General features: G+C 34.7%; 4 protein-coding genes across 4 annotated transcripts; 3 read left to right on the top strand and 1 right to left on the bottom strand.

Annotated features, from left to right (window-relative positions):
* Positions 1-4,782: 4,782 nt before the first annotated feature.
* LOC21401383 (zinc finger CCCH domain-containing protein 14) lies at positions 4,783-8,254 on the top strand. The gene is made up of 3 exons (XM_010089085.2): positions 4,783-5,138; positions 6,344-6,404; positions 7,319-8,254. Exons 1-3 carry the CDS (start codon positions 5,057-5,059, stop codon positions 8,088-8,090), a joined length of 915 nt encoding a protein of 304 aa, XP_010087387.1. The 5' UTR covers positions 4,783-5,056; the 3' UTR covers positions 8,091-8,254.
* Positions 8,255-9,757: 1,503 nt separating this feature from the next.
* On the top strand, positions 9,758-13,720 carry LOC21401382 (enoyl-[acyl-carrier-protein] reductase [NADH], chloroplastic). The gene is made up of 13 exons (XM_010089084.2): positions 9,758-10,091; positions 10,751-11,061; positions 11,146-11,255; positions 11,346-11,401; positions 11,487-11,571; positions 11,652-11,699; positions 11,833-11,907; positions 11,979-12,090; positions 12,198-12,249; positions 12,340-12,391; positions 12,514-12,571; positions 13,104-13,202; positions 13,348-13,720. Exons 2-13 carry the CDS (start codon positions 10,785-10,787, stop codon positions 13,500-13,502), a joined length of 1,179 nt encoding a protein of 392 aa, XP_010087386.2. The 5' UTR covers positions 9,758-10,091; positions 10,751-10,784; the 3' UTR covers positions 13,503-13,720.
* A 728-nt stretch (positions 13,721-14,448) lies between these two features.
* On the bottom strand, positions 14,449-16,468 carry LOC21401381 (non-structural maintenance of chromosomes element 4 homolog B). The gene is made up of 4 exons (XM_024164638.1): positions 16,327-16,468; positions 16,097-16,177; positions 14,739-14,830; positions 14,449-14,583 (listed from the first exon to the last, which is right to left on the bottom strand). Exons 1-4 carry the CDS (start codon positions 16,466-16,468, stop codon positions 14,449-14,451), a joined length of 450 nt encoding a protein of 149 aa, XP_024020406.1.
* Positions 16,469-20,500: 4,032 nt separating this feature from the next.
* On the top strand, positions 20,501-24,651 carry LOC21401380. The gene is made up of 3 exons (XM_024164763.1): positions 20,501-20,886; positions 20,970-21,615; positions 23,244-24,651. The coding sequence occupies exons 1-3, from the start codon at positions 20,579-20,581 to the stop codon at positions 24,243-24,245; spliced, it is 1,956 nt and encodes a 651-aa protein (XP_024020531.1). The 5' UTR covers positions 20,501-20,578; the 3' UTR covers positions 24,246-24,651.
* The last annotated feature ends 323 nt before the right edge of the window (positions 24,652-24,974 follow it).

Genomic DNA, 24,974 nt, shown 5'->3' with positions numbered 1-24,974 from the left:
AACTTCAATAAATTAAGAGTGATTTAAAAGCTCGATTCTCTCTCGTAGTGTTTGAGAGTTAATCGCTTAAATTGTCTCTAAATCTAGACCTTAATTTGTTTTGCTTTAATCTTTAGACATTTCACTCATTAAGTAGCCTTTTTTTGCACAAAAGCTAGCCTTAAAGGAACCATGACCTCCTGTGGGGATTGCAGAAATTGTTAAGGTATGATTGGTTTCTTATGTTTTATATGCTAGCTTGTTAAAAATAAGGTTTTTCTGGTCGTTGAATAAAGTTGTTCATTGTGCGCATCATTTAAGTCTTTTTTATTTGTACTTATAGTACGATTATGTTTCAAAGCACTAGTTAGTTTAAATTACGGTGTGACCTTGTAAGTTTGTTTTAAGGCAATGAGTGATCATGTGATGTATTATTAATAAATATGAAAAGGAACGTAAAAAGATATGTGCTTTCGCCTAGCAGCATACCTTTAACGTGGGCATATACTGTCGCAGACACAATGATAAAGAGTGGGCGTGGGACTTTCTACTAATATTGACCTTCTTTAAATATACCTCAAATATCCTGTCCTCTCTAAATCAAGCATTCCTAAAATATGCCCAAAAAAAAAAAAAAAGTGGCTGTGGTATGTTGCATACCTTTGAATTTGGTGATTTCACATCATATTCGATATATGTTAGTCCTAACGAGAGGTCTTGAACAACGTTGGATTCATGGTAGTGTGAGAGTAAAAGTATAAGAAAAAATAGAGAATTTACTTTCGAGTGCATGAGTATGTACCTTTCTCTTATTTTTGATAAATACATTTTTGTTAGTGTAATTATTTAACTAAAAGGTTATGAATCAAGAGTAAAAGGTAAAAATCCAGACCCATGCACTTTTAAGGGATATTTGTTAAGATTACCCGTAAGTAAAACGTGATCCATTTTATTTTTAAGTATATTTAGGTTAAATCCTTTTGGTTCAAACTCATATTTAAAAACATAAAAATAAATAAATAGAGATGGGGTAGGATCGCACTAATAATTTTCTTTTTGTTAAAAAAAAAAGGTTCTCCATTTGTCAGTAAAGGAGAAAGACAAAGGGGTTATTTTTTTGCATTTTTGAGTTAGAGTGACTTGAGTGATGATCTTGAGTTAGCTTGAGTTATAACTTGAGTTGAAGTTGTAACTTGAGTTTGTGTTTGGATGTGTACATTTGAGTTATGATTTGAATTGAGAATCTATTTGAGTTTGTGTTTGGGTATGTCAAAACTTAAATTTATATTTAGATAGTATTTTAATAAAAACTCAATGGTGATGAAAAATTTTAATATGGTATATATGTGGGGTTTTATTCGTCTTTTCGTTGTGAATTCATAGAAAAAAAATCATCTCAATCAGAATTAAAACGAAAAAGTTATAGCATTTTTAAGAATAGAAAAAATAATATTCATTAACTTGAGTTCGAGTTTATGAACTTGAGTTGAAGGGGAAACTTGAACTCGAGTTTAGCCCTAAATTCGAGTTCAAACTCAAATTTTACAAAAGAACATGAACTTGAATAAAGTTGTAACACGAGTTCGAATTTTTTCTGAGTTTCGTTACAAAAGAACAACCCGAAAGACACATATTATTTGGGTTTGAATAAAAATTCAAAATTTCTTTTTTATTACGGTAGTGTTTTCTCTCATAAAATTTAAAGTTTATTATAATTTTATGTTTAAATTTATAAACCAAACACACTCTTAAAAAAGTATAGTGAAGTAATCTAAGCGGTAACGAAAGAAAAAGTTAATACTTGACCAACTAACATAGTATTGTAATGTCGCTTTCAAATATCAACTACCTAATCTTATATTCGTGAGGTTCGGTACAGTTAGCAATATTTATATGGACTCCGCTTAATTGGTGGTCGACATTTGAGCTTGCGACATTCATATGTACTCTATTTTTCATATTGAAGAAGACATTTTTATTGCGGAAACTTCTGCCTGCCACAATAATTTTTCATTGACTTCTTCACCATTTGTGAACTTTTGAGTTCTTTTAGACTCCGTTCTTTTCGCTGATTCGAGTTTAGAATTCAAATTTTGCTACAATAAAAAGCTCTCAGAAACAGTCACATCTAACTTTTTTACTACAGTAAAAAATTCTCACACAACATTACATCTCAACTCGAATTAAAAACTCGAATTAGCGAACCGAGCAGGCCCGCGATGGACTTCATCCAACGACAATGTTCCCGTTGTCGTTTGATCTACTTCAGCAGCAACAACCCTTTAAAATGAGACGGTCACGCGCCAATTATCTAAAAAAAAAAGAAAGTGTCTTCCAAATTCATAAAATAATAAGTTAATAAAACTATAGTATCGCATTGTCTATGAAGTTTCAGGGAAAAAAAAAATTTAGTTTTCAGTTGTGAATTGTCATTGTACTCAAAAAAAGATTTTATCCGCCAATTATATTTGACAAATTTATTGTGATATCAGTCTACACCTAGTATTTGAAATTTGATAAATACCGCAGTACATATAATATTTATAAATAATTTGGCATAAAAAAAATATGTGAGGGAGAAAGAGTTGAAAAGCAATAATATGTTTTCTTTTTGTCCCCGAAATTGAAATTGAATTTGCAGTGATAATGTTTCTATTTGGTGATAAGAATGTCTCAGCTAGTGATAGTCTAATTATATAATAATTAAGCTCTCTACTTCATCGCAATACATATATTAAAAATTTTGATAGTTTCTGTTATATCGAAATTTTAGTTTGGTACCATCTGTTTTTAAAAATTTTATGCTAGTACCTCGACCTTTTAAAAAATCTTTTTTTGATACATCGAAGCCATTTCTTAGGACACGAAAAGACAAAATTATCTTTATTGTAAAAATTCATCTGTTGATAAATTTTGAAAAAAAAAGATTTTAAAAATTGTTATACTTGTAAGGTATAATCCTTTTTTAAAAATTTATCTTTTCAAAATCCTTTTTTCTTCAAAATTCCGGTCAACAGATTAATTTTTATAATAAAAGTAATTTTGTCTTTTCGTGTTCCAAAAAATGGCTCCGAGATACCAAAATTTTTTTTCTAAAAGGTCAGGATACTGATATGAAATTTTCAAAAACATATAGTATCAAAATAAAATTTTCCTTTTATTTAAAAAAAAAAAAAAAGTGGCTTGTGACAGTAGATTATCGACATTATTTGAGAAATGACCTTTCACTGAAGGAGTATAAAATATATGTCCTCTTAAGAGGAATTTATGTTTCTTTTTTTGTTAAAAGGAAATTTAAATTTTCTGTTCTTGTTTTCCCCTATCACATATCAACTTTAAAAAGACATGACTTTAAGAGAATAACACAAAATTACTAAAATGAATTAATGGGAGAGATTCCCATCTTTCTCTTCCTGCTATATATGGATCAATTTCACTTTAGTTTCTGACTTTTAAAACGTCTCACAGTTCGTTTCCTGAGTTTTACTTTGTTTGAGTAATAGTCATTTCTTTAATTAAGTGTTAAATATTTAATAGAATATTTGTAAATTAAGGACCATTAGAAATAGCTAAAACTTAAAGACTATATGTTGCTTTTTGTATTGTTTTAATCCTTAAACTTTATATGTTTTCAATTTTAATCCTTAATTTCCACACATTTAGTCAAATATTTAATACAGAACTAACGGAAGAATCGAAACTGAAATAGAATAAAACCTCAGAGTCCAATTGTTGGACGTTTTAAAAGGAAAAATTTGATGAACTTACCCTTGAGTGTATGAGTATGAATTTTTACCCATTACTCTTGATTAATATAATTATTTAACTAAAAAAGATATTAATTAAGAATGAGAGGTAAAAATTCAGACCCACATACTTTAAAGGGTGTTTGTCTCCTTTTTTTAAGTCATAAAATAAAGTGGGATTGAGGGTCTTCAGATATATGTAAGTAAGACTCTGGGCTTTATTTGTATCATGATACGTAGGGGTGGCAATTCGTGTCACGTGTCGTGTTTTGGTCATTGCTTCTTAAATTTACAGTCAACCCAAACACGACATGTGACACGTAATTTTTTAAAAACTGAAACATGAACACGACACAACCACTTTATTAGTTGACACGATACGAAAATGACTCGTGACACGAAATTGACCCGTAAATCAAAAATTGACACGAAAATGATACACTTTTATTTAATTTTTTTACATATTAGAAATAACTTAAAATTCATATTACGCTAAAATATAATAGCATCCCTCAAAATTAAACAAATAGTAGTATTAGATTTTGAGTATAACTATCATAATATCACACATGCATAAAAAAATCTAAAATATGTAATGAAAAATATATTTCTTTACTTTTTATGAGTGTCGTGTTTGAGTTAAACGGGTCTAATTAAAATTAACTGATATTTTTTGTGTCAATTTTAAATCGACTTAATTTTGATCTAAACATTTTTTTTCATCCTTAACCTGTAAAATTCGTGTATTTTTTGAATTGTATCGTGACGAATATTCTCGGTTTTAATGATATGGGCTTAAAGGATATGCAAGGGCCGTTTGTTTAGTAATGGAATGAAAGGCCCATTATATCAAGATGTTAGCATAAATAGCCCATTCAATTTCCCATCACACCCGTCAGAAGAAGTTACGGTTACGGAGTCACCTGTCACCCAATGAATGAGAGCCGCACAGGAATCGGAATCGGGTTCTTCTGGTGGATTCTTTACACATTGTGATCCGATCATAACATATAAATGCTAGCGTCACACGGGCAGCACGTGAACGCCACTACCACCACCTCACCTGCACGAGTTCTTAGATTTCGTATTCAACCACATTTAAATCTCTTTTCAGTTCCGCCCTTTCTCTTTTCCCCTTCACTGTTGTTTACGAACCCTAGCCAACCTCCCTCTCTCTCTCTCTCCCCCCCTTTTCTTTCCTCTCTTTCTCTCTCTACCTACGTTCCAGGAATCCTTCCCTGCTTCAGTTTCTCGCATTTTCCCGTGTTTTCTCGGCTTTTCTTTTCCGTTTCTTCTTGGATCTCTGCGTTGCTCTGAGGAGCTGCGATAAGATGGAGTTTGGAGGTGGCCGTAAGAGAGGGAGGCACGATGCTTCCTTGAACGGCAATGGAAGCTTCAAGAAATCCAGGCCAGGTTCGTTTTTCGTGGTTTCTCTTAACTTCGTACCTGCACATGTATGATTTTGCGTTTGTTTTTGGATCTGCGCGAACCGATATCGCTATCTCGTTTATGCAGTTAGGGCTAGGGTTTTCTCGCTCTATTTACTTTTTTCTGCGTGTTTTCTGGCATTTATTTTTACTTGATTTGAGTGAGGACGAAAGCTATTAAGGAGAAATGGAAGTTAGATTTTAGTAACTCGAGTTTTTTGTTCTTGGGGGCGAAGCAAGAAGGATTTTGGAATTTGGCTGTTCTTGAAATTCAAAAAATGAAAAGGTGTATCATTAGTATTATCTTTTTACATCTGGGGTTATAGATCTTAAGTGGAGTAATCAAAATTCTTGGTTTCGGAGTAAATTTAATCTGATTTCTTTCATCTTTTGATTCCTAGTATTCTTACAATCCTTTAGCATTGAAGCCTTTATTGTTGCATTTTTGGAGTGTGGCTCATATTTGCATGTTTGTGTTTTTTTTTCCGCAGCTGTTTTCAATAAACAATTGAAATTGTTTACATGGAGCTTATTTTGTTTTCTGTAGCTTTGTTGCATTTTTTATTATTCATTTTTTTTTTTCATGATATTTGGTCTCGGAAAGGTTTAATTTGATGAAAGGAAGTAAGTTTGTGCTGTTGTTAAAGAATTTATTTTATTTGTACACGACCTGGGAATACGTCTTTCTGGACATACTTGTTTGGAAATCTTTGTAAGCACTTGTGGTGTCGCAGTTTGATTCGAAGCAGATTTCGTATGAACACTGTTAATTTCTTTTTAAAAGACAAGATAGATATAAAAGGCAAAAATATACGAAAGACTTGTGTGAAATCAGAAAATTCATATTGTGCTTAAGAAATTCACTCTTTAGGATTTTTTTGGTTGAGCATCTGGGTTTAGACTGTTAGTGAAAGAATGAAGACCTTAGATTCGGTGTGACATTTTACTTTGATGAACCCAGTAAGCAAACTAGAGGAAAAACACCCCATATGCTTCAGAGCTTATATATTAATTGAGATACTCTACTACTTATACAACTCCTATTTGAAATTTTTAATAGGCTGGAGAATTTTTCTTAATCTTATGTGTACTAATGCTATGGTAATAATATGGTGTTAGATTTTATTAACGTTTGAAGATGAACAATCCAATGTAATTTTAACCAAGACAAATAATTAATGTTCTCAACAGAATTGGAGTCCTTATCAACTGGTATAGGAAGCAAATCGAAGCCATGCACAAAGTTTTTCAGGTTCAAATCTTAACCTATCTAAAATAAAGTCTAATGCGATTTTTCCTTCTGATAATTCATCGAAATTTAGTAAAAATTTTTACACAATTTTGCAAGTAAAATATTGTGATATGGACTAATGGAATGAGCATTTAAAGCTGTGATACAGGTTGTACTCTCTGTTCTAATCATGATAAGAAAGACTATGAACAGATACGGTTGAATCACAAGATGTAGTTCATTAACTACTGGATGCACTATAAATTTAAAGCAGTTGTATGGAATGCTGAACTTTTCCTTCATATAAATGGTCACACGTAGTCTCTAATACAATCTTTCCAAGTAAAAGCAGTGTGATGGGCCTACTGATTTTGCAGCTAAGTTGTGGTAACGGTTGTTTTATCTGTCAATAATGGAACAAAAGGTAAAGAGAAAAGAGGGGAGAGAAAAAAACAGAAGAATGAATAATGATGACGTGCCGCATTGTTTTACATCATCTGGGCTCTATCTGCAATGCAGTAAACTGAAGGAACACAAAAAAATTCTTCACTGTTTCTTTTATTGGCTGAAAATATTTTTTCCTCAATATATTTGGTTAAGAATATGTATTTATTCAATGTTATCTCGGAAGAAAACAAGGTTTTATGCCTTTTGTCATTGACGACACTCGTTGCGACCTGTGTCATGTTTTGAAGTCTACTTGGAACTTTGGGAATGACTCTAAGCTATTTCAATTTTCTTATGCCTTTTGAATCAATTTTTACCATTTATGCTCGGAGACAGCTATTTTTTGAGTTTTTTTAATTCTTCTGTTTAGCAAATGGGGCTAAAATTTTTTTTTTCTTTTCTGCCACTTCAGATATGGCATTTACTTTCTATAAATAGACATTATAGTTGCCATGTGCTCATTATTTTTCATCCTTCTTTGTTTGCAGTACTTCTGGGTGTCCTTTTGGTGAAGGATGCCACTTCTTGCATTATGTTCCTGGCGGATTCAAAGCAGTGTCTCAGATGATCCACATTGGTGGTAACCAGGCCCTCCCTCCAGCTGCTAGAAATTCTGCTGCCCCACCACCATCGTTTCCAGATGGTTCTTCTCCTCCAGCTGTCAAGACTCGCTTGTGCAACAAGTACAACACAGCTGAAGGCTGCAAGTTTGGTGATAAATGCCATTTTGCTCATGGTGAGTGGGAGCTTGGCAAGCCAACAGCTCCATCCTATGATGATCATCAACGTGGTATGGGACCAGTGCCGGGCAGGATTGGTGGTAGGATGGAGCCTCCTCCTCCGGCACACGGACCTGCAGCCAGTTTTGGGTTATCGTCCACAGCTAAAATCAGCGTCGCTGCTTCACTTGCCGGAGCCATTATTGGGAAAAATGGTGTGAACTCCAAGCAAATATGCCGCGTGACAGGAGCGAAACTTTCTATAAGAGATCACGAGTCAGATCCTAACCTAAGGAACATTGAGCTTGAGGGTACGTTTGATCAGATCAAACAAGCCACTGCTATGGTTCAAGAGCTTATCTTAAATGTCGGCTCGGCTGCCGGAAATCCAATGAAGGGCCATCACGGTATGGGACACTCGGGTGCGGCTAACAATTTCAAGACTAAACTCTGCGAGAACTTTGCTAAAGGTTCATGCACCTTTGGGGATAGGTGCCACTTTGCTCATGGAACTGAAGAATTGCGCAAGTCAGCGATATAGCCTTTTTCACTTGCCTTGGTGCCAATCTCTTTTTAGGACAAAATCTTGTAATAGCAAGTAGCTTTCTGTTCTTTGACTTTTTCTTTATCCATATTGCAGCATTTTGGGTTTGATAATAGGGTTTGATATTCGTGCATTATTATTAATTCGGCTTATTTTCTCTTCGTTTGTCCATTCCTGTTTCGAAACAACGGCGTTTTATTTTTTTGGTTTTTTTAATGATTAGGTTAAATTAAACATCTGCACGAGTTACTAATGGAGTTAAGTTTATTTGTTTATTGTTTTGTTGTCTTGACAGTGATTTCGTAATCTGCTGCTTTTGCCTTGATATTTAACGTGTTGACCAACTTGAGGACTACTACTAGCAATATAAGAAGAGTCTAAGACGAGGTTTATTTGTCACTTTTTTTTATCCTCCCCTCTGAAAGGTCTATTTTTCACTTGAGCAAAAAGAAATTTGAATTAATATAAATGTGAGAAATAGTAGGGGGTATTATTTATTTTTTATGCTTGTATTCTATTTTCTCTGTTTATTTGAGTTTAAGCTATTCTTTTCTTCAATCATTATCAACATTGTTAACTCCGTCGTTATGTTTTATCTTTGGAATTATTTTTATTTCTACTCCACAATCACGTTGCTAAGATCACTCTTCCCTCAGTTTGAAAGAGTAATCCCGTTTCTTATGGGATTATAACCCAATCACCCGTATGTGGTGGGTTCACCTGATATAGTACATCTGAGTCTCATTAAGTGGGTCACTAAAATATGTGGATGACGAGGTTATATGAGAAAGGGAGAAAGATCAGTCCAATCCGGCTCTAAAACCTGACGGGCTTAGAATTAGGCAAATTTAGAGAGAAAGAAGGAAATAGATCAAGACTTGAGGTGAATTAAAATTAATAGGTCAATAGTTTACATAAGTTAATAAATAAGCCAAATTATTGTTTTCGTCTATAACTTGTCTAGTTATGAACTATAACTTGACAAGTTATTGTCCATAATTGTTCATAACTTGTCTAGCTATGGACCATAACTTGACAAGTTTGTCCATAACTTATCTAGTTATGAACCATAACTTGACAAGTTATGCCCTATTAATTTCTATAACTAAAAATTGACCTATATACTTTCTTAAGCTTTTCATATTGGCTTGTTTTCTACTATTTCCCGCAAATTTATAAAGTATTTTAAGTAATCTTGACAAATATTTTTAAAAAATATATAGGTTAAGATTTTTATCTTTACTCTTGATTTATAATATTTTTAGTCACATATTTATACTAATAAAAGAATATTTATTAAGAATAAATAATAAATATCTAAATTTATACACTCTTAAAGATAAATTCTCTATTTATTAAGTATTTATTTTTTAAAGAAAAAAATTATTTTAAAAAGTGTTCAGGCTAAAACAGCCCGACCTGAAGTTGAGACCTGCACCGGGCCAATAATAACGGCCCCAGGCCGGCTCATTTAGCCCAGCCCAAAGTTTCGTCTCTAGTCTGAAGTAGGCTACCCTACCCACCTACTCTCTTACCAAGTACCAACTTAACACCACAACTGCAATACATTTACAGGCGTTATAATCCAAAAACTAAACATAGAATTTCATGAAAAATTTAAAAATTAAAAATATAAGAAACGGGGAAATTAGAATAATTGCCATTGTTCTCATTCAACCCAAAAATAAAAAATAAAAAATGCCGAGAATAGTTACTCTTGTTGACAAAAAGAAAAAGAAAAAAGAAAAGAGTTATTAATTACAAGGGAAGCTCTTTCTGATCTGAGCTTTCGACAATTTCGAAGCGCCTCTAATTTCCCGTTCTCCCAAAGTCGGATATCTTTGTTCTTACCGCCACCATCTTCTCCCCCCAAACAAATTTGCTGATAATAACAACCAGAAAATCTCACCCTCCCCAGAAAATACTCTCTCTCTCTCTCTCTCTCCTCTGAACTTGACGGTTTCTTTCCTCCGCATTGGCGCTTCTTGCAGCAGAAATGTGAGAAAATTTTATGTTTCTTTCGTGACTTTTTCTCTGTTCTCTAAGATTTGCGTCGTATTTGTTGCTTAAAGGGTTTTAGCTTTCTGTCTGCTGTGTCTTATAATGTGTGCTGGGGTTTAAGCAAAATTATACGCTTTGTTTTCCTTGCTCGTTTTCCATTGTTAGATTAATCGAACTTGGATTGGTTCAGTTTCAATGGTCAATTTTATGAATGAATTGCTGGGTTTCGTTTGTTTTAAAGATTTTTTTCGTTATGGTTTGTTCGTGCTTTGCCTCTGTATTTGGCTTGATGTAGCGGATTATTAAGTTTCTCATTGTTTATTTTGGAATGATTTGGCAATGCGGAAGTTGAGAATTCAAAGAAACTAGCGAGTTGTTGAAGAAGTGATTTTGGAAACGGGATCAAACAAAATGGTGCTTTTTGTATGGTTGAATCGATGCTTGAAACGTTTATAATGTATTTCTGATCATTATGGATGACATTGTTCTGTGTAACTGGGTCATTGAATTTTTCGTCTCTGTTTCCAAGTGATTACATGATAGTTATTCGACTTATTCTTTCTTCAAAATGTTTTTATACTTCTGCTTCAAGGACTTTATTCAATCTTGTAATATATTTATGGATTGTGATTTTCACTTCTGTATTTTTCGTGTAGATCTCGGTCTTCAACGAGATTTTGCTTTCTTAGCATGGCAACGATGGCAGCTTCTAGCCTGCAAATGGCAACTGCGAGACCCTGTATTTCATCTTCTCGTAGAGCTTTTAGATCAGCTCCCACAATAGTTCAAAACAATTGTAAAGGAGCATCATTGGCAAAGCTTTCTAGCGCCTGCCATATATCATCCTCTGCACAACTTTTTGGGCGCAGCTTTACATCATCTTCTGCCAAATTCGATAAATTCGCTGTAAAGGCAATGTCAGAACCTAGCGAAAGCAAGGGCTCAGGGTTGCCAATTAATCTGAAAGGTTAGGTTTTCATTCCATGTTTATTTTTTGCAATTTCTTGTCTCAAACATACTATTTACCAAAACTAGGGGTGTGTGTGTGTAGGTAAGAGAGCATTCATTGCCGGTGTAGCTGATGATAATGGATATGGTTGGGCAATCGCAAAAGCTCTTGCTGCTGCTGGTGCCGAAATTCTTGTGGGCACATGGGTTCCTGTAAGTAAATTGACATGATTAATATTTGTTGTCCTCTTCTTAGATCCGTGGGAAATGGTGTACCTATTGACTAGAAATTTTCTTGTGTAGGCTTTGAACATTTTCGAATCCAGTCTACGGAGGGGAAAGTTTGATGAGTCGCGTGTGTAAGATGTTAAACCAGTTGTTTGGTATGTATTACTGTGTAATATTTATGGATAGATTATGCCACCGTGTTATATCGCGTTTCAGGTTGCCAGATGGTTCTCTAATGGAGATAACCAAAGTATATCCCTTAGATGCAGTTTTTGACAACCTTGAGGATGTACCTGAAGACGTAAGTAGATATACGCAGTTTGCTTGGAACAGTATGCAAATTATGAAATATATGCTCACGTTTTGACGTTGTCCTTGCAGATAAAAACGAACAAGCGTTACGCAGGATCCAGTAATTGGACAGTTCAGGTTTGGTCTTGAGCATACCTGCTTATAGAGAAGCTTTTACTACATGGGAGTTTGAGAAAAATATAAGCTCTTAGTTCAGACAGTATACTTTTATGTATTAGAAAAAGAACATATTTTCTGCTTGTTCTTGCAGGAAGTTGCTGAAAGTGTGAAGAAAGATTTTGGCAGCATTGATATCCTAGTGCACTCACTTGCCAATGGACCAGAAGTATGAATTTTTCTGAATGTGCAAAATTTTTTGCACAATTTCTTGGGACTAAACAAGCACCTTTTTAACAGGTAACTAAACCTCTACTGGAGACATCCAGAAAAGGATACCTTGCTGCTTTATCGGCATCAAGCTACTCCTATATTTCTTTACTCAAGCATTTCCTCCCAATAACTAATCCAGGTATGTTTCTCCGTTTGTTTATCCAAGTAGTGCTTTCTATTCTTCATGTGCTTGGATTTGAATCTCCATTGATAAGTTACGTAAATAAATGTGTATTTTTTGTTCAGGTGGCTCTTCAATTTCTCTGACCTATATTGCTTCAGAAAGGATCATTCCTGGGTATCTTTTCCATCCACGTGAAGTTTGTAATTAGTATTTTCGTATTATAACTTATCGTGCAATATAAAAAATTGGATATTTCATCCTCAGATATGGTGGAGGTATGAGCTCTGCAAAAGCTGCTCTTGAGAGCGACACACAGGTGGGTGCCCTAATATTTTTGCGTATGCATTTTTTACCAATAATTTTCATCCATTTTTGGTTTTATCATTTATTTCAAAACCTTTCTTTAATCTTGTTATCGTTTCGATGTGATCCATTCAGGTGCTTGCTTTTGAAGCGGGTAGAAAACACAGAGTTAGAGTCAATACAATATCTGCTGGTACGTTTTCTCAGCCTCTTTTACCGATTCACGTTTTGTATTTCCTTTCTTTGGAGTTCTTAAAAAGAAAATGTCTGTCCTGCTCCACACTAGTGAGTGTGAAATATGATGCCAAAGCTCGTTGATGTGACCAAATATGCATGTGTAAATAAGCTGTATAAGTAACCTATTTTATCCAGAACCTATTTGTCGTTTTTATTTTTGGTTGGGGAAAATTTGTTTTTGTAATGCCCAGATGAGAGAAAGATGATCTAGCTGGGATTCAAGGTTCGACCAGGGATTTTCTTTTCCTTTTTTTTTTTGGGTGAAAATTATGCTAGAGGTGTTAAACAGAAAACATTGTAGTCTTCTGTCTAGTGATTAATTTCAGTCTTTTAGCTGTTAGAAATTTAAACACAATAATAAATAATAAGTCCATTACTTCCTTCTATGTATAATTTTATATGATGTGGATGATCTTGATCTCCGATTTTGACATTGATGGATCAAAGTACAAACTTGCTCCTGATGATGCTTTTGGTGTAATCCCCAGGGCCATTGCGAAGCCGCGCTGCAAAAGCAATTGGCTTCATCGATATGATGATCGACTATTCATTAGAAAACGCACCTCTACAAAAGGAACTATCTGCAGGTGTTTCTCCAAACTCTTCTCACAACTAGGGCTTCATCTTAGCGTATCCATACCAGCTTATTCTTTTTTCTTTTTTTTTAAATAATAATTATCATTAGTTTGTTCTATGAAACACTTACTGAAATCATAATAACCATTGAAACAGAGGAAGTGGGAAACACAGCTGCTTTCTTGGCATCACCTTTGGCTTCAGCTATAACCGGTGCTGTCATATACGTCGACAATGGGCTCCACGCAATGGGTGTGGGAGTTGACAGTCCAATATTCAAAGACCTTGACATTCCAAAGACTCAGCACTAGAATATTACTACTTGCCAGTTGAAATAGCTAGCAGAACTTTCTGACATTTTGGTTGTGTAAGAATAAGACGTTTCAGTATTCTGCTTCCTTTTCCCATTGTTGGAACCACTTGAATGGCTTGGCCAGCGGCCCCTCCATTTTGTCCTGAGTGAGACTTTCTATTAGACTTTAGTCAATCTTAGTGGAACTCTTGAATCACAATTATTTGTGTTTACAAATTGATGCACTCAATGCTTGTTGGAAACTGAGGCCAGCCCTATGTGAGAATGGCTCAACGTGCACAATGTCAATCATATTATTCACTAAAGACTTCCTCTAACTCTCTTTAGTCTTTTCCTTTTATGATCATTTCTTCCCCTAAATGGAAAGCTTAGACAACAAATTTGTAAGAATTAAACAAAAGCATTCTCAAATCGTCATTAGTAATTTAGTAGAATACATGTGGTATCCAAAGTCTGTAGCAAAAGGTACTTTTACAAAAAGCAGGCCCTGAAGTTGATTTCACGTAATGCTACATCTGGAGTAGAAAGGCTATGGAGGTTAGGACTTTACCTACCTAAGGATTCAATATATATAAGGGAAATGGTAGGAAATAAGCCAATATGAAAAGCTTAAAAAAGTATATAGGCTAACTTTTAGTTATAGAAATTAATAGGCCATAACTTGTTAAATTATGGTTCATAACCAGATAAGTTATGGACAAATTTGTCAAGTTATGGTTCATAGTCAGACAAGTTATAGACAAGAATCGGGAATAACTTGTCAAGTTATGGTTCATAACCAGACAAGTTATGGATGAAAACAGTAATTTGGCCTATTTATTAACTTATATAAACTATTGGCCTATTAATTTTAATTGATCTCAAGTCTTGGCCTATTTCCTCCTTTCTTCCTAATATATACTGCATATATATATATATATATATATAATATGAGATTTTTCAAGTTAACCTCTGTTCTTTGAGAATTTTCTAATTGGTGTTGCCATGGGAATATCTGTTGTTGTTTCAACGTTGGTGGCAATAGAGATGCTTCTATGAGGCATCAACTCCTCCCCAATTGGCACCACATCAGTCATCAACTGCAAAACAAAAGATTAAGTACAAAACCACATATCACAACAAGATAATCAAAGTAATGTTAGAGATTATAATTTGCATATAATTGGAAGGATTATGTAAAGTCTACAAGCCGAAAACTCGACCCAATATACACTAAAGGGCCTGAAAACTATACCTTCCAGTCATTGAAATCAAATCTGAGGACAAAATGGTTGTAGTTCACCTCCCCTGATGCAGCAGAAGCAGCATCAGAAGCATTCTTAGGCGCTGAAAAAAGGAAAGAAATACTGAGGTTCGACGAAATGAGTTTAGTAGAAGAAAAAAAATGTAAATGTAAATGACAATTGAAATCCAAGCTTACAACTGCATTAAAAATTGAACTTGCAAACAGGATGTGAACCATTTGCCTCCACAGTTATTTCTACCGTTGTATCATTTCTTTCTAATTGTTCCGACCAAGTATCTTCAAACTGTTGCACATGACATGATCAATGGTTATGCACGAGCAAACGCTAAATCAATCATACGAGCAAACATGATCCATGATCCATGAAATGTCTTGGTCGTGATTCTCGTTCCCTATTCATAGGAGATGGCCTTCTAGTTTTTTTTTCTCTTAGATCGGATAGTTTCTCTTTTTATTCAGTTGACTTTCTTTTTGCTTGTTTTAATATTGATTTCTTGAGATATTCCATGTTTATTATTGATCTGATTTGACCATTTTAAGTAGGATTTAGTTGAAATAATCTTCGTGGCCTCCAAGAAATCTATTTTTTTAAATATCGGTTGCGGTCCCTACACTTCTCATGTCGTAAGTTTTCTTCAGTTGTTTTAAGTCAATCTGGACTCAAGTTGATTTTAGTCAATTCGACTTGACTTTTTTCTCTAAATGATGTCCACGTATACAGCGATGACTGTGGTGTTGATTTTGGTCTTGTTCACTTCGCGGATTCGAGTTTTCAATTCGAGCTGAGATGTGATATTTTCTAAGAGTTTTTTACTGTAACATAAAAAGTTAGATGTGACATTTTTTTAAAACTTTTTACTGTAAAAACTTAAAATTAAAAACTCAAATCGGTGAAATAAACGAGACATTTGACTATAATAGTAATAACAATGACTCTTGTGTTGTGACAAACATTTTGTGAAATTAAAAAAAAAAAAAAGGAATGACTCACATTGTGTGACAGCCCTAAGCCTCGAGGAAAGCGGGAGAAACATGAAGGCCAATGTTTTTCCAAGAAATAGAATTCTTGAAAGCTGAATATCCACCATGAGAGTCTCCAAAATCTCTTAAGACACAGAAAACAAAATCTGGTGGGGAAATACCAGCGCTGGAGTCAGACTTAACGCAGGCTTCAAGTGCCTTAGCCATTCCCAATTTAGCTTCTCCATCTGATACTAGTCACCACTTACACAAATTTTCTTTTTTTTTTTATAAAAAAAAAATAAATACCTTAACCAAAAAATTAGTATTACTAAAAAATAAAGAGTGAATTTTCAGTGAGGGATATATAGTAATAGTAATAGTACCGCTCTTGTACAGGTTTTCCACTTCGTCGGCGATAACATAGAACTTCTGCGAATCTGGTCTCGCTAATTCATCTTTCTTCTCTGTAACAACGAATAGTGGAAAAGAGAAAAAAATAATGAAAAAAAAAAAAGAGTAACTACAAAACCAAAAAATAATAAATAATAATAAATAATAATAATATTTTAATTTCAGAGAGAGAGAAAGAGCGAACGATTTCTTATTTTGACACCATTGATCTTATCGATTACGGCGCGATATTTGGTGCGAAGCACTCGACGTTCCACGGGATCGATCGGAGTCGGCTGAGTAGACTCGTCGTGATCATGAGTTGCAACTGAGTCAGGGTTGGCCATGGACTCGAGTGTAGCCATTTTTGGATTAAAAAAAAAGAAGAAACAACCCCAGTTCAGAGAATCAGAGGAAAGCAAGGATTATAAATGCTGAATAAAATCCTGAATATTTTAGGCCTCGTTCACTTTACGGATTCGAATTTTCAATTTGAGTTGAGATGTGATATTTTTTTTAAAAAATTTATTATAACAAAAAAAATTAAGTGTAACATTTTCTAATAATTTTTTACTGTAAAAATTAAAAATTAAAAATTTAAATTGGTGAAATAAACGAGGCTAGATTTTTTTTTCCGGTTTTTTTTTACAGAAAAATCACAGACCCTATGAACAGTAGGTTCAAATGTTTCCCGCCAAAACTTTATTTTTTTTTCTTTTTTTAATGCTATTCTAGTTTCCATGCTTGGTCGATAAGTTTTAAGTCCGAGCAACTAATCGCTATAACCCCGTTTGGCATAATTTTTACTTTTGTTATTAGCCAGTAAAAGAAAAGAATCAAAAGTTAATTTTGCAGCAAGTGTTTAAAATAAATAGCTTAATGGGTCAAAATAATTTTTAAATTTTTTAATAAGTAATAAAAGTGTTAGAATTAAGTTTATAATGTCTTAATTAAACTCTAGTACAAATTTTAAAATCTATTCAAAAGTATTTTTTTTTAAAAGCCATTATTTTTAGCTTTGAGTAGAAACTCTTTTAAAAAGTCAAAATACTTTTGACAAATCATTCAAACACTCCTAGAAATAACTTTTAAACTTAAGAAGCTAAAATCAGCTTTTAGAAAGCTCTCCTAAACAGGCTCATAATATGATTTATGAGTCACCAACTATGAAAAAATAGTACTTGATCGAAAATTGAAACGCTAATGAGGCTGTCAACAGATTTATTTTACTTGCCAAAATTAATACTATTAGGTCTTTTCATAATAAGGTTTACAAATAATTTCTAATAATATAAATATCTGACGGTTAAAAAATAAAAACATACTAATAGTTTGTTTTTTTAGGTTGTATGTAAAAATCTCCAATTTTATTTACTTGAAACAAAATAAATAAACAAATGAAAATAGGATAAGATCATCACTTCTACAGGTTTTACTTTAACGCGTAGTTTTTTTTTTTTTTTTTTTACGTTTTCTTCAAGAAACTTGGATCCATAAAATACATAATTTAAGAGAAGTACATTTTTGTAGAAATTAGGTTACACAAGTTTTTTTTTTTCATAAAGTAATGATCTTCGTAATAGTGTTGCTAGTAAAACTTTAGTATTGTTCAGTTTACGGATTCAAGTTTAGATGCGATTTTATGTGAGAGATTTCACTGTAGCAGAAAAGTTATATGTGACTTTTTGTGGGAGCTTTAAACTGTAGCAAAACTGAAATTGAAAACTCGAATTGATGAAATGGATGAAGCTTTTGTATCCACACATGATTAATTCAATTTGTGTCCTTTAGTCGTTTATGTATCCTTCATAATGACATGCCAATTTGCATTTGAAATTTTGTTGTCCTAGAAATTAAAGATACGTAACAGGCTTGTTTGTAAGGTATATTTAAATCATGATTCTTAATTTTAACGTGTGAAATAAAAATTTTTTGAGAGAAAAAAATATTATAGCAGAATTAATGATTTGAGTTTGATTATATGAAACAAATAGCCCATTAATTTTCTTGGTTGTTCCTCAAACGACATTTTATGAATAACATTTTTCTGTCCTTTGACGTGGGAAACGACATGTTGTCATACATTTGCAGCAACTCCTACTCATTTCTAATATTTAATGACATGTCGTTTGTGTTCTTAAATTAGGTTACGTTTTGAAGTTCCTTTATTATTATTTTCTTACTTAAAGAAGTTCAGTTTTATGCAGTGAAAAGCTAACATGTCGTCTTCTTTTAAAAATTTATTAAAGTATGTTGTGCAAAAAAAAAAAAAAAAAAAAAATGTCGCTTAAGCTGGACAGAGACATGTTCTTTCCCTTATGAAAAAAGTTTGTGCTCATTTATTTAAATTTCAAAACGACAAAAATTATGTCGATTTAATTAGACGACATTTAATCTGTGGTTTATTAGTATATTGTTCCTTTATTCAAGACGACATATCGTTCTACTTGCTAAAAATTTGTTATCGTTTATGCTAACTATGACAAGTTGGTTTTCATATGTGGTTTAGAAGGAGGATAATAGAGAGGAAATTTATGTTTATTTGTGTCGTTTAAGAATGGAGGGTGCCGTGAAGGTGCTTGATGAAAAGCCCCGTATATATTCAGAAAAGCAGAACCTGAAGTCTCATAGTTAACGACAAGATAATAATAGATAAGTAACACAAACGACACAAAACTACCGAACGACGTTGACATCTAATGAGTGAAGCAACAATTCGTAGACAGCCAAGCCAACAACCAGCTTTTTAATCCTACATTTATAATCATAAAGTTTCGTGTCGTTCTCTTTGAATAAACACACTTCATTCAGACTCTGGCTTTAATCCGATTGCAGGTAAATATAAGACCCGTTTATCTAGTTCAAACTTCAAGTGTTTGCTGTCGTTGATGAATAAGACATGACGTTTTTCGAAGCGACGTATACAAAATCCATTCACATATATATTTTTTTAACCGGGTCGTTCTTTTAAAAATGACGCGGTTAAAAAAAGAAAAAAAAGAAAAAATAAGAAGAAGAATGTTGTAGTTTTATCTCTACAGAGTAACCTCTAGCAATTGTTAATTTCTTTCTTTTTTTTTTAAGGCGACAGACATTTGTTCCTTTCCTTCTTGTTTTTTATTTTTATTTTTATTTTTTTTGGCAAAGTGATTTTGATGTTCCAATTGTATTAGTGCAAGAGTCTGTCATTTTTTATCTAGAGCGACACATCCTTGTTTTCATTTTTCGGGAAAAAAAGAGTGAATAAACTGATTTGCACATTCTTTCATTTTATCAAACAAGTCAAAAAGACATTGGTGATTTTTTTTTTTTTTTAAGAAAGAAAGAAAACTTATTAAAGAGACAAACATGAATAAAAGATTTATCACAAACATAAAAATATTTTTTTCCATCTTAAAATTTGATTTCTTCGCTTCTATATGCTTTTGGGCTGAGTTAGGAAACACAAATGATAGAATATCATTGGACTGGACTCGAATAAAGTTACGTTTAGTGGAAGGATTTGGATCAACAACAGACGATTAAATCGAGACCATTGTAGAACATTGTTGACACTCAAACTCAACATGCACCGGACTAATTATTCTCTTCTCCGGTGTTGGCTTTTTTTTGTTGTTGGGTATTTTAGTGTGTTTAACTATAATATAAAAGACTTTTTTTCGATACCTTAATATACCGATAAATTAAGTTTTTTATCTATTAAATTTATATAAAATTATGTAAAAGAAAAAATATGTAGATTTAAGAGTTAAAAAAACTAGTTGTTTTTTTAGAGTATAACTTGAGTGTAGTTTTTGAGTTAAATTTGAGTTATAACTTGAGTTAAAGTTAAAATTTAAATAAAATTGAATAAAATTAAATAAAATTAAAATTTAAAAGAATGTGAACGAAACTTAAATTGCCTTTTTTTTAATTTGAATAAAATTAAGTAAAATTGAATAAAATTAAAACTTAAAAGAATGTGAACGAAACTTAAATTGCCTTTTTTTCTGAGTTTTTTTTGAACAAAAAACATGCCTTTATTTACCCAAAAATTGTGAATGTGATTAGATTTATTTTTTAGGCCCGGCCCAACTAGTCAAGGTAGTAGTAGAGCGAGACGGCGAGGTACAAAGAAATCAAAACCCCAATAACACTCTGATGAGGAAAAGCAAAACCCAGTCACGAAGATAAAAGACATGACCCAAAAGCAATGAAATTTTCAATGACTTACTAGCAGAAAAAAAAATTAAATAAAACGCAACCGCAGAAGAGCCACTTATAATTTTATAAAGAAGAAATATATAAAGGCAGAGATGGGGAACCATTATCGAACCAAATTTATCTGAATCTCTCGTGCGTGAAAATATATATATATACACACACATATATAAACACACACACACATCTATATATATATACACACACACAAAAATATACAAATATATAAAACCAAAAACCCTAATTTTGAAAACCAATGATGACATGAGAGGAGCATGGCTAGGGAACACGAAACGAGCGTGCAACCGTGGGGCACGTTGGAGGAACTGTTGCTAGCGTGCGCCGTTAACCGGCACGGCACAAAGAGTTGGGACTCCATCGCCATGGAAGTCCAGAACCGGACCTCCTCCGCCTTCTTGACGCCGGAGAACTGTAGGCACAAGTTCGACGACCTCAAGCGACGCTTCATGATGTCCGACAAGGACGACGATGAAAAATCCTCGTCTACCATGGTCGACCAGCTCAAGAAGATTCGGGTGGATGAGCTCCGCCGCGAGGTCCGCCGCCGCGACGACTCGATCGTGTAAATCCCGCCTCTTTCTTGACGGAGATCTGTTGAGATCTGAGAAAATATGCGATTGTGATGTGATGTTGCGTTTTTTACAGGTCGTTGGAGTTGAAAGTGAAGAGGATGGAGGAGGAGAGAGAGCGGAGTCTCAAGGAAGAAGAGGCGTCGGGGCCGGAGAAGAAGAAGAAGAATCTCGACGGTGACGACGGAGTTACCGGAGCCGGAGACGGCGAGACCTCTTCGGAGAATCGCGGCGGAGGAGGCGGCGGTAGATCGAAGTCCGGCGACGACGGTTCCGAATCGTGCGATCGTGAGAACCGATCCTTCAACGAGTCGAATTCCACCGGTCAAAAACGCAACGACTTCCAGCGAAACGGCGTCGTATCGGTAAAAGCGGAGCCGGGACCCGAACCCGAGAGGAACGAATCGGATCGCTCGGAATCGGAGCGCGGGGGAAAAGCGGAGGAGGATGAGGGAGATAACGTGGCGCGGGGTGAGAATAGCGCGAAGCAGAGCAGCGAAGCGCAGAGTTCGATGAGCCTTTCGAAGAGAAAACGGCGTCGTGTTGGCGGCGGCGGCGGAGGAAGTAGCAGCGGCGAGGAACCCGAGGAGACGGAGGGAGACGAGGTTTCTCCCGCCACCAAACGACTTTCGGCTCTCAAATCTGAGCCGTTCGTTAAGCTTCTCGGGATCATTCGCTCGCACCGGCTCGGCTCTGTCTTCCAACGCCGGCTTCGTAGCCAGGTACTTTTATTTTTATTTTCTCCGTTTCTTTCTTCTTTCTCGTTTCTTTTCTTTTCTTTTTCTTTTCTTTTTTTTATAATTTTTTTTTATAAGTTTTCACAGAAGAGCCAAGATACCTTTTGGCTTTGCTTTGACGAAAAATCTCTCTTTCGAATTTTTTTTTTTCTTAAAAACTATCTGGAAAAGAATTAAATTAAAAAAATATAAAAAATGATTAAATAGAATTAAAATCAAGTTATAGAACCGGGAAACAAAGAAAAAAATAGCCAACAGCCGGTTAGATTTGTTATGGGCCAATATCACAGCGACATTCACGGACGATGATGGTGATATGGTGATCAATTAATAATGGAATTGCCGATTTTTTGAACGAAACAAATTTATTTTTTTTGGGTGTTTAATATTTTTGGGTGTGGAGTGGAAATAAACCAATGTGATTGGTCAAGGAGGTAACTTGGGCCGCAGCGGATGAGAATGAGGCTCACGCTAGTTTGGAGGAAAGAAGAGAAAAAGGAAACGATTGATATTCTTCGTCGTCTTCGGTTTCAATTTTCCACTTGGCTCCTTAGTATTATACCCAGAATGTCTCCGTGTCATCTTGCGCTGGACTTTACTATTTCCTTTTTTAATTTTTTTCTTATCCTCCATTTTTTATAAAAAGGATATTTTTAATTATAATTAAAAAAATGTGTTACTGACAGTATAGAGCTCATAATTGCGTCAGGTAGAATCACGTAATTATCTAAAATATTATCTGTTTGAAAACCGAAGTAGTGGGATTCTAATCTTAAAAAAAAAAAAAAAAGATAAAACCTGTAGGAGGGAAATGGAAATGCACGTGTTATGGGCGGGGCTGCTTGGGCTGTCCGAATGTGTGGGCTTTGTACCCATCCCAGCCCAAAATCAGAACCATACGACTTCTTTGTTTGGTTTCGTCTGGTTGTTGGAATGGTAATTTTGATAAATATCTGAGATTTTTATTCTTTTATTCTTTTATTTATAATTTTTTTAATTAAATAATTATATTAATAAAAAGATATTTATTAAGAATAAAAGGTAAAAATTTAAAGTAAGGATAAATTTTTCATTTTTTCTTGTCGTGGGAGGTCCTTTTAGGCCCATGAATTGGATACTCACTAACTCCACCTAGCATTACCACCTTTACCGCTCAAGCCGCAAAGCACTAGTGGCTTAAGAATTAAGACAATCCCACCCTGTCTAAGGACGGGCCACGTGGCAGTCATAGAATATGAAATACGATTGATTTGAGGATACCAAGTTACCAACAAGCCCTTTATTGGATTTCACCACCAAAAAAAAAAGTACTCGGTTGTTAAAGCTAAGGTTTTTATTTTTTATTGGGTTTCTTTCTTTCTTTCTTTCCTTTATTTTATTTTTAATTTGTTCCTAGTGACGTATAGCATTTTTATTTTTTTGGGAAAGTGAAAACTCCAAGGTCTTGGTTGTGCATGTATCCCTCGAAGATTATTATGCTTTTCGGCACAAATGAAAATGCGCATAGATAAGTGTTCACAACAAAGTAACATATGCTACGTAAACATGATTTAGAATTTGACTGATCTTGCTAATGGAGAAACGCACGTGCTATATATGTATATATTTTGCAGGAATCTCAAAGGTACAAAAACCTGATCCGGCAACACATGGACCTCCAGACGGTGGAAGCCAGACTAGAGAAAGGCCTCTACTTGGATTCATCCCTCAAGTTCTTTAGAGACCTTCTCCTCGTATTCAACAACGGCGTCGTTTTCTTTCGCAAAGGTTCTCAGGAACACGTGGCAGCACGAGAGCTACGTGCTCTAGTGTTGAAGGAAATGAGCAAAGATAAGAAGCTAGTGAGAAGTCAAACGTTGACCGTGAAACGTGAAGATCGTAATTCAGTAGTACTCCCCAAACCCCAAAACAACAATGTCAAGAAGTCTTCTATCATTGTTACGTGCGGTAAACGCGGTGGTTCAAGTACTAAAGCACTTTCTTCCGAAGTGTCCAACAGAAAGGGGTTTGATCATAAGAAAGAAAGAGTAGTGGAAGAGAAACAAAAGTCCGTTAATGAGAAGAAGATTAATGGCTCTTTTGTAGCGATTGAGGACAAGGGTATAAGGAAAAAGAGGAGCCAAGAAAGAGTAGGGCGAAGAGGCTCGAAAACGGGCAACAATGGCAGCGGGGAAAGTGAGCGAGAGTTCGGAGGGAATGAGCTCAGTTCGCATGACGCATTGGAAGTGAAGATGGACAAGAAAGAGGCCGTAAAGAAGAAGCAAGGCGTGGCGAGCTTCTTGAAGAGGATGAAGCAGAACTCGCCAAAGCAAGCGGCGGAGGAAGACGTTTCGGAAGAAGATAGTGAAGATAGTAAGGTGGAAAAGGAGGAGGAGAAGAAGAGGAATAAGGGTAAGTCGAAGAAGGCGAGCCCGACCAAGGAAAGGGTAACGCGGAGTTCTACGCATGGTAAGGGGACGAAGGAGGAGAGTCAAAAGGGGAAGAGAGGGGTTGGAAGGCCGCCGAAGAGACCGGAGAAGGTGGTGGCTGCAAACGGGAAGAGGAGGAGAGACAATGCTGATCAGTCGGAGGTGGGGGTTGTTGGAGGGAGGCCCAGAAAGCGTTCTAGGAGATGAGTAGATGGTTGTGATTTGTTGTATAATGTAAATTATGTAGTGTGTTTGTTTTTTGGTGTTTATTTTGTTTGCTAGGACTAGGTGCAGATTCGGTTTACATTTTCCTGAACTTTTTACATGCCCAACTAAAGGTCTGAGAGGAGATCATGGAGAGAGGGGGATGTTTCGATGAGCTTGTAGAGTGTTTGTGAAAGCAATTTGCACATATACACATGGTGGGTTGGGCTTGCGTCAACGGGGAGATTTATTTTGAATCAGGAAATTTAGAAGAATACCATCTTTAGCAGAGGGGCATTAAGATTTTTTGATGTCTTTACCTTTTTACACTATATATCGAATTAAAAAGAACAGAAAATAGAGGTCGTACAAAACTAAAGGGAGAATTAAAGTGCGACGAATTTCCTAATTTTCCTCTTCTAAATTGACACTGATTTTTGTTTGGACTTGCCTAATTGCCACCACTTGGACCAAAAAGAATCCAAAGGAAAAAAGTAGCCTACAAATTTGAGGTAGGAAAATTCGTACGAGTTTGAACACTATCCCGATGGACGAAAGTTGCTCCCATCTTGTTGTTTTGAATGGATAGAAAACACCAACCCAAGACATAGGCCTGCCACCTTATCGAAAAGTCCAAATGAGAGAATCTACCTACAATGGCTAACTTCTTACTCTGAATCTTTAAAAAAAAAAAAAAAAAAAAAAAAAAAAAAAGAACTAAAAAAAAAAAAA

The sequence above is a fragment of the Morus notabilis genome, unplaced genomic scaffold (genome assembly GCF_000414095.1).
Source record: "Morus notabilis unplaced genomic scaffold, ASM41409v2 Scaffold89, whole genome shotgun sequence".
Lineage (NCBI taxonomy): Eukaryota > Viridiplantae > Streptophyta > Magnoliopsida > Rosales > Moraceae > Morus > Morus notabilis.
Note: the sequence above shows the minus strand (reverse complement) of the source record. Positions and strands in the feature narration are given on the sequence as shown.